This window comes from Meles meles, chromosome 6 (genome assembly GCF_922984935.1).
Source record: "Meles meles chromosome 6, mMelMel3.1 paternal haplotype, whole genome shotgun sequence".
NCBI lineage: Eukaryota > Metazoa > Chordata > Mammalia > Carnivora > Mustelidae > Meles > Meles meles.
This window is the reverse complement of record NC_060071.1, coordinates 35054078-35068400: the sequence shown is the minus strand read 5'-3', so window position 1 is coordinate 35068400 and position 14323 is coordinate 35054078. Positions and strand designations below refer to the sequence as shown.

At 60.2% G+C, this 14323-nt stretch overlaps 1 protein-coding gene across 1 annotated transcript in view; it reads right to left on the bottom strand.

Annotated features, from left to right (window-relative positions):
• Nucleotides 1-13290, bottom strand: part of HCN4 (hyperpolarization activated cyclic nucleotide gated potassium channel 4) — a 41747-nt gene extending 28457 nt beyond the window's left edge. The window contains exon 1 of the mRNA XM_046009092.1: nucleotides 12345-13290. Coding sequence (XP_045865048.1) covers nucleotides 12345-13135 — 791 coding nt within the window. The 5' untranslated portion in view covers nucleotides 13136-13290. The remainder of the gene's footprint in view (nucleotides 1-12344) is intronic.
• Nucleotides 13291-14323: the final 1033 nt, after the last annotated feature.

Genomic DNA, 14323 nt, shown 5'->3' with positions numbered 1-14323 from the left:
GACCACTAAGAGGCAGGTCCTGGCTAGAGGACTCTGGGGATATTGGTGTGTGTGGACCGGTCTCACCACAAGGAGCCCTCAGTCTTAGGGATGGACAGACCCACCCCCACAGGGGAGCTGATGATCCAGACCAGTTCCATGGGCAGATGACCCATAAGCTGGAGGGGGCGGGTTGTGAGGAGACCATCTGCTCTGCTGTGTGGACCAGGGAGAGCGGGAGGGTAAATTCAGCCAGGCTTGAGCACGCGGACAGAGAGGAGCAGGGAGCAGCACGGCCTGCTGCATACGAAAGCCCCAGAGAGAAGGCGGCCTGAGCCTGTGCCCTGGGCAGGAAGGTCAGTGTCTCAGTTATGGGAAGGAGGACCATGCTACACAGTAGGAGTCCAGCCCAGGGGCCCGCGAGTTTTGGGTTCTAGTCCCCTCTCCATCTCTAACCTGCCTTGTGCCCTGAACAAGTCCCTGCCCTCTCATAATCCTTTTCTCAGTTTCCCCAGAAGGAGGTAGCTGGCCGATTCTAAAGACATGCCAGTTCCAGGAATCCCTGCAGTGCGGAGGCTAGAGGGGCCAGCCGAGGGCAGCCGGCCAGATGGAAACTCACGGAGAGAAGAGTGCAAGTCTTAGAGAACTCTGGCCCCCTGCTTCCCCTTACCCCCACCCCCCGACCCAGTACTGGTCCGAAGAGAGTCAGGGGCATCCTGAATGCCAGACGGAGTTGTCCGGACTCTTCCGGGGCCGTGGGAAGCCATGAAAGGCTGCAGAGGAAGACAGTTCCTCGAGGGAGAGATTGTGATGGCACCTTCTCGAAGGCACAACTGAGCACGGCCGGGCCATAAGGAACACCAAGATACCAACCCACTACTTCTCTGAAGGGCTGAGACTTTCAGTCTGTGCACACACAGACACACTAACGTAAGAGTGCACACACACACACACACACATACCCCAACGCATACTGCAGGTCATCTGCTCTACAGAGCCCCGAGATGCCAGGATGCTGTGTTCCCTCAGGCAACTGGCCTAACCTCTCTGAGCTTCACCCAGCTGACAAGACGATCTGGGGAAAAAATGGGGAGGCGGCGAGCAGCTGGAGCACTTGCCCGCCCAGGCTTCCAGGAAACAAAGGCTCAAGCACAGCTGTCCCCACTCAGGAGACTGGAACAAAAATAGCAAACGGCTGAGGAGTAGCACGTGAGCGTAACCTCAGGGGAACTTGGGTAGGAGAGAGCTCACCTGCTCCCGAAGGAGGGGGCGCCAGGGGGATGGGCTCAGGGCAGAAGTGATTCTCTGGTGAGGATAGACGCCGTGGGAGGGCCACCCCAGAGCAGGGAGCTAAATACTGGCTCTGGGAAGGTCGACATGGCCCCCTTCTTGCTGGGATGGGGGTTCCCCTGGAGGTGCCTGGGCTCTTGACAACAGGAACCAGATGGGACTCTGCTGCCTTCTGTCTAGGAAAACACAGTCTGACAAGGACATGGAGCAAGGGCCGTGGTCCTTGGGGTCCTGCCAGCCCCGGAGGGTTAGGATTCTGGTTGCTGACAGAAGAAAAGTTAACGAGTCCCTGCAGGGGGCCTGTCACACATGGGCTTGGACGGCAGGCTGGGGAGCAAGCATGTCACCCCCAGGCTCGGGGAGCCCTGAGGGGCTGAGGCAGACACCCTTTGGCCAGAGAACTGCAGACTATTCGTGTAGGGAGGGCCTTGGAGGGGCCCAGCCCGCCGGCTCCTCAAATGACAGAAGCAGAAGCAATCTCCCCAAAAATCAAATGCCCGGCGCCACACCAAGCATCTGAAGTCACACGAAGTTCCCAGGTGTGGCCCGCTGATTTCAGCTTCGGGGGCCTGGGGTCTTGCTAAAAGCCAGCCCCTCTCCAGAAGCACTGTCCACGTTCGGAGGAAAGCGAGCGCCCAGAGGGGAGGCCTCGGCCTGGTCCTCACAGCTGGATGGGGCAGAGCATTCACTGGCCTCTTATTCACTGCAGGGGCCCCCTCGGCTCTGTCCCCAGAAGCTGGGGAGTGACACAGCGGGAGGATGACTCCTCAGAGCCTCTGGGACAGGATGAACAGCTTGCCGCATTTCCTTCCCCTGCCAATTCCAAAGCCCGTGGTGCTGCAGGCCTGCCCCCCAGGACGACTCCAGGCGCAGCTGTATAGGATGACCGGCACTCCCCATGGAGCCTCACCTCTGAACTCTTCTGGGGCCAGGTCTGAGCTTCCAGGAGGGGACAACTATCTCCCAGGAGAGATGGCTGGGAGGAGAAGGGGGCTGCGGTCTTTTGCCCAGAGAACAACAACAACAAAAAAAAGGAAAGCCTGATGTCCACTCCCACAGAAGCCATGATCTCATGTGGGGGCTGCGGGGAGGGGGGTCCTCAGTGGACCAGACATACACTGCTGGGGAGCCTCCACCTTGTTCCCCTCTGTCCTCCCGCCCCCCAGGCATAAAGGACTGGCAGAGCCTCCGTGGAGAGAGGCCCGTGAGGCAGGAATTCCCGCTGCCCCAGGAGCACTGGGGCTGCATAACTCCAGGTTCAAGCCTGGATTGGCCTCTGCGGAGTCTCGGGAAAGAGGGAGGGAGGTTGGTTCTCATCAGCTCCACTCATCAGCTGCGCTGTCCCTGCCCTGCTGGCTCAATTTGTACTAATGGGGTCAGGATCGCAGGTTCAATACCTATTTGGGCAATTAGCTTTGCTCTCTTCTCAGCCTCAGGCTGAGCCCTGACCCTGGACACTGAGACGGGAAAGGACTTTGCTGAGGTCATACAGCGGAACAGGAGGAGGGTCAGGAGGGCCAGCTCAGCGTGGGAGGCGTGGGCCGTTCTAAGCTAGGAAAGCTCAGGAGGAGAGAACACGGGGCTCCAGGGAGGGCCGGCCCCAATGCCACGCCAACGGGCCCCAGCTGCAGCGTCTCCCCTGCTAGACCGTATTTCTTCTATGAGGCGCTGATGGCCCTGATGGGGCCTGTGGGCTCGAGGGTCTCTCCGGTCCCTGCAGGAGGGAAAACCTCCGTGTATGCTGTGACGGACAATAGGTGGGAGAAGCTGGCTTGGTGACAACCGGCTAGGGACTCACGTTAATCATTGACAGGGGCTGCTCCAGCCTACAACAGGGAACTGCAGGGTAATTACTTCTGGGCTCCAGGCCACACGCTCAGTGACATTAATGCGGCGGCAACACCTGCCTTCTGGGCGTAGTACAGCAAGAGAAGGGGGCTGTCTCGGAGGTTGGGCAGCTGGGCCGGGGCCAGGGCCAGGACAGCTCCCTGGGCCACAAGGAACCAGGAGGAGAGGCCAGACAGACAGACAGACACGCACACACACCTGCAAATATATGCACACATACCCAGACAGCAGCAGGGTCAAGACCCAGGGCAGGGGGCTCACTGTCCTTAAGGGAGAAGCACTGAGCTTAATAAGTACAAGTCCAAAGAGGCAGATTTTGAGTAACCGGCTCTTAGTGCCTACCAACACCAACCCCCACCAACCCCTTAGCTCCATCTCCCAGAAACCTACTTCTAAGAAAGTGTGTAGAATGGTTCTCTCTTTCCTTCAAATCCAGCTCAGATCTGCTTCCTCCAGGAAGCCTTCCCGGACCATCAATCCCATACTGATCTACCCTAAGAGGAGCTGAAATCCCATTTTCTTTGCCAGGTGGGTAGTGACCCCCGTCCTCCAAAATGGGTGACAACGGTCTTGGGATGGAGCATCTGATCTCTGAGGGGGCATGACCCACCCTCACTCATTAAGCTTGCCCCTCCCCAGCCCAGAAGACGGTACATGAGCCAGGCCCATGTTACATATTAATTTCTGAAACCCTCGTTCACGCAGACATAACATGTCCACCCACATGGATAAATGCTTAGACAGACATAAAATCATCAGCAGCCAATTATCAGGCCCCCGCAGCTGCCGCAAGCAGACCCGGAGGCCCCGCAGCCGGCCTCTGAAGTTTGTGGGGCTCGGAATGTGGTGGGGTGTAGGAAGTCCCTCCATCAAGACGGCACACATCCCAGCCAGCTCTGGGCTCCCACACCGCCCAGCCCGAGTCCCGCTGTGCGGGAGCCCCGAGCTGGCCGCCTGGCGGGGCAGACAGACACCAGCCCCAAACAATGAGAGAGGAGCGCGGGGCGGGAAGCCGTCACGTGTCAGGTTCGGTGGCTCTGGTATCGGCAGCAGTGGCCCTGCTGGTTATTTATAATTTGTACTTTCCCTCCCAGAGAGGACCAGAGGCAGCTGGCTCAGATGCTAAGAGGTGTAGGAGTTCAGGGAGCTTAGAGAAAGGGAAGGCTTCTTAAAGGGGAGGGCACCAGGTGGAAGTGGGCCCCATGTACACCTTGCCCGGAGTCCCGAGGTCTCAGGGAGACACTGGGTTGGTTCCAAGACTTTGTTCGAGGACTCCAGTCCCTGAGCCCAGAGCAAGGACTTATCTCAGTCTCAGGTTCAACCTGGATCCTGGTCACAGCGTGGGCCTAGACTGTGGCCTCCGAGAAACACCTGACCTTGATCACACCCTGAGCCCCAACCCTGGACACACTGTCCTGAACTAGGACTCCACTTCCTCACTTCTCTGAAGGATGCAAGGGATAGACCACGTGACCACCCATTTCTCTGGTGGAAAGAACACAGATTCCACGGGCTACCCGTCCCCTTGAAGAACAGGTGTATCCACGGCATCTGGATATGGTTCCGAAATCCCTAAGTCCCCCACAACAGTCAGGGTCCTGATCCAGCATCCCCAGGAGCCGAGCAGCCCCAGAGTTGGGGGTTAGGGCAAGTACATCCAAGCCTCCAGACGCTGCCTCTTCAGGTACGAAAAGACTCTCTTCTCACTGGGTTGGCTTAAGTTAAGAAGGGACTCAGAAAATACCCATCACCCTAAAATTCGGGCAAGGAGCTGGGGCAACCGTGTAAGCTCCAGGGACAGGGCGCCTAGGGGGCTCAGTCGGTGACCGAGCCCCAAGTCGGGCTCTCCACTCAGTGAGGAGTCTGCTTCTCCCTTTCCCTGTGCCCCTCCTCATGTTCTCTCTCTCAGGCTCTCTCTCAAATAAATTAAAAAATCTTTAAAACAGAAAACGCTCTAGTGGCAAAACCATTCAGGACCTCTGGTTGGGATCTAGGGATAGACTGTGCAATTTTAAGATCTCTGCTGCCAGACGTTACATAACCCACTGGGTTCTGATTTCATCTCTGACATGGACTTATTCTGTGACTTTGGGTCAGTGACTCCCCCTTTCTGGTCCTCTGCTCCCCTTTGATGAAATGAAGGCTTTAGGACAGCGGCTCGCTAAGGCCTGTCCGGACCTGGTGTGCTGGGGCCTGTTACATCTCCCACGACGGCTCCCACAGCAAAACCCTCGCCCACACACACAACGTGTGCTCAAACATTTTCTGCCATGTTTTCTTTCTCAGGAGAATGTTTTCTTGAACTGTGTTTGTAATTTCACTTTCAAAAGCTAACAAAGAAGAAGAGGGAGGAGACAAAGAGGGACAAGAATGTGTTTAGATTCCTGGTGGCATGATTGTGGGCAAATCTTTCTCTTTCTCCCGTCAGAGACTCTGTTTCTTTATCTGTAAGCCGGGGATAGCAGAACGTAAGGGTCAGGCCACCGTGAGTAAATAAAACAGGAGACAAAGTTTCCAGCAGTTTGGTACTCGTATAGATAGATGGCCCATAACCGGTGGTTACTGACCCGGCGATCCACCTGGCTTCAGTCTCTGTTGTGTTGAATCGAGGGTTGTAAACTCAGAAGCCTATGGGCGGTGGGGGGGAGGTCATCAGCCCAGTGTGCATGAATGACACGGCTGGGCATGGGACATTAGGGACAGTGGGTGACGGGAGGACACACGCCAAACTAAACGGGGCAGCCTCTAGTCTGCTCCAGCAGCCCGCTCTGGTGTGGGAACGTGGGGCCAGAGCCGCCAGAGCTTCCAATTTTTCAGAGGAAGCCCGAAAGCCAAATTTTTATGTCACATCTTTCCATTTTAAAACATCGTCTTGGATTTGTTATGACACACTCTGCTGCCCAAACAGAACACATCTGGGTGCTGTATTTGGTCCATGGGATGCTGCTTAGCAACTTCTGATCTAAGCACTGCTGTCTCATGTTGAGCAGCCCTGGTGGCGGGGAGTGCACCCTCGCTTTGTGTGGCTGCCACCCCGATCCTGGGCGGGGGCTGATGATGACCAGTGTCTTCGAGTGGCCTCCTAGGCTTGGGAATTGCAGATTTCCAGGGCCCTGGCAATGCTTTCTCATTAAAGCCTGGCTGGCAGGGAACATCCTCTCTCAAGCCAAGGCAATGCCCCTGCCCTCCCCACGGCCCGCTCTGGCTGGGAATCGTGGTTTCTTCAATATCCTCTGGGCCCCAACAGGCCGGCCTGGCCAGCCTTAGTAGCCCTTCTATTAATTAGCCACTGGCAGTCGCAGCTTTGTAAGAGTTCTTGAGCCAAGGGGTGTATGCGCGGCCGCTAGTGGCCTCCTTGGATCTGTGACGAGCCCTGCCTCCCTGCTGGGACCGCACCTTCTACTCAGGGCGAACTCCCCCAGGATGGCCAGTGTTGTGACAAGGGGCCACTCGGGCTGCTGTGACACGGTCATCTCTGTCATCTGTGTGGAGCCTGCTGCCTCCCAGAGTGGGAGGGCGCAGAGAGAAGTGACAGGCAAGTCCAGCCCACGGGGCAGGCTGCTAGGCATGGTGTGGGCCAGCGGAGGGGACACTGAGGTTCAGACAACCCCCACCCCCCACCCACAACCTCAAGGTGTCAAACCAGCTGCTTTTACTGGATGTCTCTTCCTCTTCCCAGGCAGCCACTGGCAGGGCCACCTCACACCCATTCTCCTGCCCAGACACCTCTGGTCTCTCTGCTGACATCCGTTCCTTCCCAGAAACTTCCGTGCCACACAGTGGTCACTGCACTCCCAGCCCCTGCTCCTCTGGCCGGGGCCCACTGCTCTGGCCCTCTGAATGGGAGAGAAGCCACCCAAGCGACAGACAGGACAGGATGCATTGGTAAGGGCCCTCTGGCTATGTGGCCTCCCCCTGTCCAACCCCATCGGCCAGCCTCCAGGGCCAGCAGGGTCCACACAGCAGTGCAGGAGGGGAGGGAGGGCTGTGAATCCAACACCCCAAAGCACACGTGGCTGGCCCCCGAGGCTAACGGTTTCTCCACCCGGTTCACAGAATTCGCTGGCTGCGCTCAGTGCTTGAGGCCACCAGGAGTAGATGGTCTCTGCCCCCAGGGGGCTCCGTCAGGGAGCCCAGGCTAAGCAGAGAAGTACACATGACCTGAACCCCAGTCCTCGGAGCTCGGCTCTGGGCTGTGCAGCACAGGGCAGAAATGTAGATTCTCAGACCCCGCGCCTCATTCTGACCTGGTGAGTCAGAACCTGTAGTCTCACCAGATCCCCAGGCAAGTTGGATGACATGACAATGTGACAAGTGCCGCATTTGAACAAACACAGAGCTCCATTCCAATGCCCTGAGGGGGTTAGGCAGGGGACAGATGGATGACAGTGGCCGCATGGCCCGAGAGTACACCCCGGAAGACCCAGGGGCCCAAAAGCAGGGGAAAGGAAGGCAGGTGAACAGGCAGACAGACAGGCAGACAGCTCAGCACTGTGTGAGGCTGGCCACCTGACAGAAGCCTCACAGCTCACAGCTGCTAAGGGAACAAAGGGGGGCAGGGCCGGGCAGGGGAGCAGCCCCCAGGCTCATCAGGCAGCGGACAGACCGTGGACTGAAGCCTCTCGAGGGAGAGAAGCTGGAGCCCTGGCCTCCCCACCCAGGCGACGCAAGGGGGCCGGGCCCCACGGGGCTTCTGCACACCCCGCATCCCGGGAGCACCTCAGCCCCAAGCTGGGTGCTGGCCTTTGCCACCAGCCCAGGCTTATCAGGGGGAGCACGTCCTCATCACTGGAGAATCCTGCTGCCCACTGTGCCCGCTGGCAGCACCGCCCAGGCAGCTCACCTTGGAATTCCCCTCTGCACCAAGGCGCCCTTCCCCCGCCCCAGGCACTGCAAAGCCTGCAGCTCCTCTCTGGGCCTGGCTTTCTACACAACAGACAGCGTGAGCACCCACATTCCTGAGAGCAGAAGCCCTGTTCTTGGGCAATGGCCCCCAGGAAAGACCCCTACCCCTCACCCCTTACCCACCAACCCAGAACTGGGCTGCTCCCTCCTTCCTCCTCACCACCTCCTATGCAAACAGTCCGGCCCCCGGTTTGAAGGGGAGACCACTGGGTGTGGGACTGAGGAAAGAGAAAAGTAACTAACTAGTCCCCAGACTACCACCTTCAGCATCTAACTCTGCTCCATTTTCATGCCCATCCTGCCAGCCATGGGAGGCCAGGGCCTCAGGTTACAGACAGCCCCAGGGAGCGCGAGCTCTAAGAGGTCAGCACCTGCCCCTACCAGACCAGGCACTCTTTTCTGGGATGGTCTAGCTAGAGTGGGATTCACGAGCTACATGTTCTTCAACTTAGGGAGTCCACAGACCCCAGAAACTCAGCGCTCTATTGTGTCTGGATATGCGTGCATCTTTCTCCATAGACACTCTAGAGTTTCCTGCACGTTCTCGCTTAGGTCCCCTGACACGGGTTCAGAAGCACTGGCCTGAGCCAAGGACGGAGGCCCATGTGGTCCACCCAGGACTACGGGAAGGAGGCAGTGAGAGTGGGGGTGGTGTGGCTCCCAGCAGAGTCACTGGGTTCAGACAGTGCCCTGGAGCTGCTTGCCTCCACAGGGTGACCATGGGTGTACAGGTCTGACGTGGGCAACAGGATTCCCATTTTGCCAGGTGAGAAAACTGAGGCTCACAGAAGGCTCATAACCCAAGCAGAGCCCCAGAGCACAGAGGTCTGGGCAAGGGATGTGAAGCAGGACAGTGGCAGAGCCTGGGGCTGGGGGCCAGCTCCAGAAGTCAGGGTTAGGGACTTATCAGGCCACTGGCCCAGGTTCCATGATTTGAGGGGCCAGTGCTTTCTGTCCCAAGGAAAGGACCCTTTAGGACACTTCTTCCCTTCCCTTCTTCACAGCTTCAGAAGGCTCAGGCTAGGAGAGATAGGAGCAGAGGGAAGAGAAGGGCCAAACTTCTGTCTACCTCCCCTCTCAAGGCCAAGCTAGATAGAGTCTGGCGCACAGGAGTACTCCATCATGAACATCCCACATGGGGACTTCCCTGCCAGCCCCCAGTCCACCCACACAGCTCCAAGACACCTGCTCAGACAGACACCTAGCCATATACACACCCAGGCATACCCCCGAGCCTAACACTTGAAAGCCTGACGGGCTTCTGGGAACAAAACCAGGTACATTTCACTCGGGTCCCTTGCTCCTTTCCTCTCTCTTTGGAAAAACACCATGTTTTGTTTGTTCGGGGTTCCCACCGCCACACTGGGCTCCCAGGACATGGCTCATGGGGAAGGAAGGAACCATCTGGGACCCAAGAGCCCAACCAGCCTTGGGAAGGAGCCCAGGGAGCACCATCCTGAGGGGCTGTGTGTCCTGGCCTTTTCCCTCACCAAACCTTAAATACAAATTTTAAAAGGCAACTGGGAAGTGGGAGGGGTGGGGAGTTGGGGGCAGGGAGCAGACTAGCCTGTAGAGCCCAGAAAAGCCTCTTATTAGCCATGGCCCAGGTTCTGCAGATCCCTCAGAGCACAGTCCACTTGGGCCCTCAGAAAAAGGCATCCAAATTTCCTCCCCCAGGACCAGGTGATGCCAGAAGCAGCCCATGACAATGAGCCTTGAACTCCAAACCGCAAACTCAATCTATCATGGTTTGCTGGCGATTCTTTATTAAACCAATTCTGCAGGATCAATGCTTCCTGCCCATCAACATGATGAATAAATCCTCGACTGGCCTGAGCAGGTCTTGCAGAAGCTCTTGGGAGGCTGAGCTGGGCAGTGGGAATGGGCTCCACGCAGAGGCCCATTGGCCGGGGGCTGAAACTCTGCTTGGGGTGTTGGTGGGGGTGATGCCAATTTGAGTGGTGGGTTTCGTAAGCTTAGGAGACTCAGCCAGGCCCTTCCCTCTTTAACCTGGTGCAGCTATTTTGGCCTAGAGGTCTGACCCCTGCCTCTCCAGACATACATAGCTGGTCTTTCTTGGATTTCTTTTCTTACACTCCACCCAGCCCCGGAGATGTGGGCTTCCAGCTACCCGTCTCTGCCGCTTGTGGTACAAGCACAGACTCAAAGCCCAGTCTGACCCCTTATCCTGTCGCCCATTTATCAATCCTGCTGCGCGCACCCCTCCCGATCCCCGCCACCACGCAGCCCCCAGGCGCCCCTGCCATGTCCCCGGCGGCCTGCAGTTAGTGAGAGAGTCTGCAGCAGGGGCACTGTGGACAGACAGCCAAAATGGGCAGAGGAAGATCAGGAAGGTGGGGAGATTCCCATGAGGCAATCAACCCAGTCCTAACCCTTCACCATCCAGGATAAGGGGGAACTGGGAAGACAAGGCCCAGTTCCCAGAAGGTGCTCCATCAAAGCCTGTTGTCTGTGGAGGCCGGGGAGCTTGGGGTTGGCCTCTCACACCCCCCACCATCCCACGCGATGGGGTTGGCTAGGAGAACCCTGACCAGAGGCTCTCTGACAACCGAGACAGTGGGGAGATGAGTAAGGGGAGGGAGGGCCTGAGCAGGGAGGGCCCCTGAAGGCCCTCAAGTGGTAGAGATGGGCACAGCCTGCCTGCCACCACCTCCAGGGAGTTCTGAGGGGGGAAGGGAAGCCCAGCCGTCACCCCCCCACACCCCACCCCTGACCCCCGATGGTGTAGGATATACAACTCCTGCCCACTCCTTCCTAGCTCAGGCTGGGAGCCGTAAGTCATAGCACTGACCAGAGGGGAGCCCACACTTTGGGAACCTGGTCCTGGGGAACAGCCACAGTTCCTGGTGGGAGGGTCCCACATTGGCTCACGCAACTTGAGGACTATGCTTGTCTGTTTATCCTTTGGCCTCCCACACTGCTGGAAAAGGAACGCTCGATATTAGGGTTACGAAGAGCCATCCCTCAAAAAAAAAAAAAAAAAAGGAAAGGTGGGGTGGGGGCTCTGGTCACCACTATTTTAAGCCATCCGGTGTTGCCTGACTGGTCACTCCCAGCATGAGAAATCTCTCCCATTGGATGGAAAATGGCTTTGCTCTCATTACAAACCTAGCTTCCCTGGAGTTTGCAAAAAGGGCTCTGGGTTGGCAAAATGCTCATTTATATTGGCAGGCAAGCAGGGTAGGCAGGGAAAGGAGCGAAATAGGGGGCAGGGTGGCAGGGGTGGGGGGGAGAATGAATTAGACCCAGCTTTAAAGAGTAACATTTTTTAGACCCTCACTTCAGTCCAATGTATCAGGAAAATTCAAGGGGGTGCTGGGGGACCCCAAGACCTTGACTGGGATAGGGGGGCATCCCTTATTCAACCTCAGAGGCAATCACCAATCTCATGTTTTGCAGATACCCCCACAGGCCCCAAGTGCTGCCTGCTTCTCAGTGGCATCTGACTCAGGGGCTGGGGGAGGGGGCAGGGCCCCTCTCCCTGACTGACAGTCACACCATTTGCCTGGGGACCCATGACTGAGCCAGGGGAGTCCTAGTAGCTACTGGAGTTTGGGCCTCCGGGGTGAGGATGGGGCACTGGATGAACTTGGGGTCACAGACCAGCTGCTCATCAGTCAGGACACCAGGCATCTTCCCTGACCACTATGAGCAAGGTCATCCTGTTCTGCTGGTCCCGATGCCAGGCATCGGGATGCCTGCTCCTGGCCCACCACTTGCCATGAGGGTCCGGACCCAGGGTTAAGGTGGGCATGGAGGGCTTTTATCCTGCACCTCAGACCTCGGGGGGTGGGCAGCTCTCCCTCCCCAGCTGCAGCTTCCCAGGGCACCAGAAGGAGATGCGAACACTTGGGGTCAGTGCCCAAGGAGCTGGCACCTCTGCCAAGAGGTCTGTCTCCCTTCGTGGCCCTGCTCAGCAAGCGGAATGGCCTGGAACTGCCTCTAGGATAGCCACCCTGACTGCAGCCCTGCGCGGGGAGGTGGGAAGTGTGGCTTAAAGTGGCAGAGCCCACTCGCAGCTGCCTGCAGGGCTAGGCCAGGCTCAGAACCCCTTTTCAGCCGGTCTCTAACGTGGCCCAGACCCCAAGAGGGCGAGGACTGGAGCCTGAAACACAGAAAAAGTTCCCAGCGCGGTGCAGGCGGAGGTCTGGGGGTGTCTTGGTGCCTAGAGGCGCCCCACATCTCTCGGAGCTCCCCGCGCGCGAGGGAGGAAAGTTAACTCCGGCTGAGAGGCAGGGCTGAGAGAGGAAGCATGCCGGCGACCGCTCAGGGAACCCACAGGATCTAGTCGGCCTCCTTACCTGAAGTCGCTGTAGGGGTGGATAATCCAAAATCCGGCGGACTTCACCCTCTCCTGCTCGCGCTCCACGGCTTTCTGGCTGCCAAACATCCTCAGGGAGAATTTGTTGACCCCGGGCTGGAGCATGGCCCCAAACTGGCGCTGCATGAAGCCGGCCTGGCCCAGGCGCACCTCGGCCTCGGGGAGGATCTGGTCGCCGGCGGCCGCGCCTCCCTCCACTTTGATAGCGGTGTCCACCGAGGGCTGCTCGCAGGAGGCGGAGGCCGGCTGCGGCGGCTGCTGGGGCGGCGGCGGCGAGGCTGCGGGCTGAGCCGAGGTGCCGGGGCGCTCTGGCTCGGCCGCCAGGCCCGGGGGCGTCCTGTCCTCGCCGGGGGACGCGTCGCCCTCGGCGATGAGCCGCCGCTCCTCCGCGGAGTCATGCAGGTGCCCGTGGCTGCTGCCGCCCCCCGCTCCGGTGCCGCCGCCGCCGCCGCCCCGGCTGCCCAGTGAGGCCAGGCTCCCGCGGAAGCGCCTGCAGTCGCCGTTGGTGCTGGACTTGCCCGCGCCACGGGCCGGCCCCTCGCCGTCCGCCGCCCCGAGGGCCGCGCCCCGGGGCTCGGTGCCGCCCGCTGCCGCCGAGGGTGAGGGCGAGGGCAGCGGCCGCAGCCGGATGCTCCTGCGGCTGGGGTCCTGGCGGCCCCCAGTCCCCTCCTCCTCGGCGTCCTCTTCCTCGTCCATGATCCACGCCTTGGCCCCCACCTGCTGCGGGAGGCTGTAGAGCCGCTTGCGCATGGACGGCGGCAGCTTGTCCATGGCGCCGGGGGCCGGGGCCCGGCCGGGGCAGGGGCTCGGGTGCGGCGCCGCCGACCTGCTCCAGGTCCGCCCGCCGGTCAGTCCGCCCGCGGGGACGCGTCCTTCGCCGCCGGCTCCGCGCCGCCTCAGGCGCCCATGCTTGGGCAGGCTGGGTGCTGCGGGGAGGCTCCCAGTCCCGCTCCGGGTCCCCGAGCTCGCCGCGCTGCGCCTCCTTCCCGGCCGGGCTGGGCGCGGGGACCCCGCGCTCCCTCCCTCTCTCCCTCCCGCGTTCGGGGGCGCGGCGCGCGGCCCGGCTCCAGGCGCCCCGCCCCCGCGGGGAACAATGGGCGCGGGTAGTAGCGGCGCTGCGGCCGCGGCGCTCGGAGAACCGCTCTGGAGCGCGGAGCGCACGACCCGCGCGCCTCCCGGGCGTGCGTCCCGCGGGCCGGCGGGCTGTCAGTCTGTCCCGCCGCCTCGGCTTTGTAGCCAGCCGCTCGCGAGCTCGCCTTGCCTCCTCTGGCCGAGCCCGGCCGGCCAGTCCCGGGGCTCCCGCCGCAGCCGAGCAGAGCCCAGCGGCCCGCCAGGCTTACATCAGCGGCCGCCTCCCCCGGAGCGCCCTCCGGCTGCGCTCGGCTCCCGCGCCCCGGAATATTCATGAAGCCGCCGCAGCTCGCGGGTTGCCATAGGAGCGGCTCCCGCAGCCGGGCCTGCCTACCTGGGCTTCTTAAAGGAGCAGCCGCGCGCGGGCCGGGGGCCCGGAGCGGGGGGCGGGGGGGGGGGCAAGTGGCGGGGGGCGGGTCCCGCGCGAGCGCAGGGTGGACCCTCGCCAGACCTTAGAGGCTGGAGGGAGAGGCGTCCTTAATCCTACACCCTCAAATACCTTTCTTTGGCCGAGGCTGGGAGCGCGCCCCAAGTCTAGGATTCCAGCTTGGGCTGCGAATTTCCACCCAAGACTGGGAGGGGGGAAGGGGCGGGGGACGGGGTTTCCCGATCTCTCCTCCGAGCTCTAGGCTCGCCTTTCCTCAGCTTCTCCGCTGAGTCTCCGACCCGCCTCTGGGGAGGCGGGCAGGTCTTCCGGATGCGGAGCCCCAGGCCTCTCCGCCAGGCGCCTGGAAGGGGGTTTCCAGGAAATGCGCTGCCTCTGGGCTGCTCCCGGGGTTTTCCTGTGACACGGGCGGGGGATGAAGCCCCCGCCGGTCTTTCCCTTGC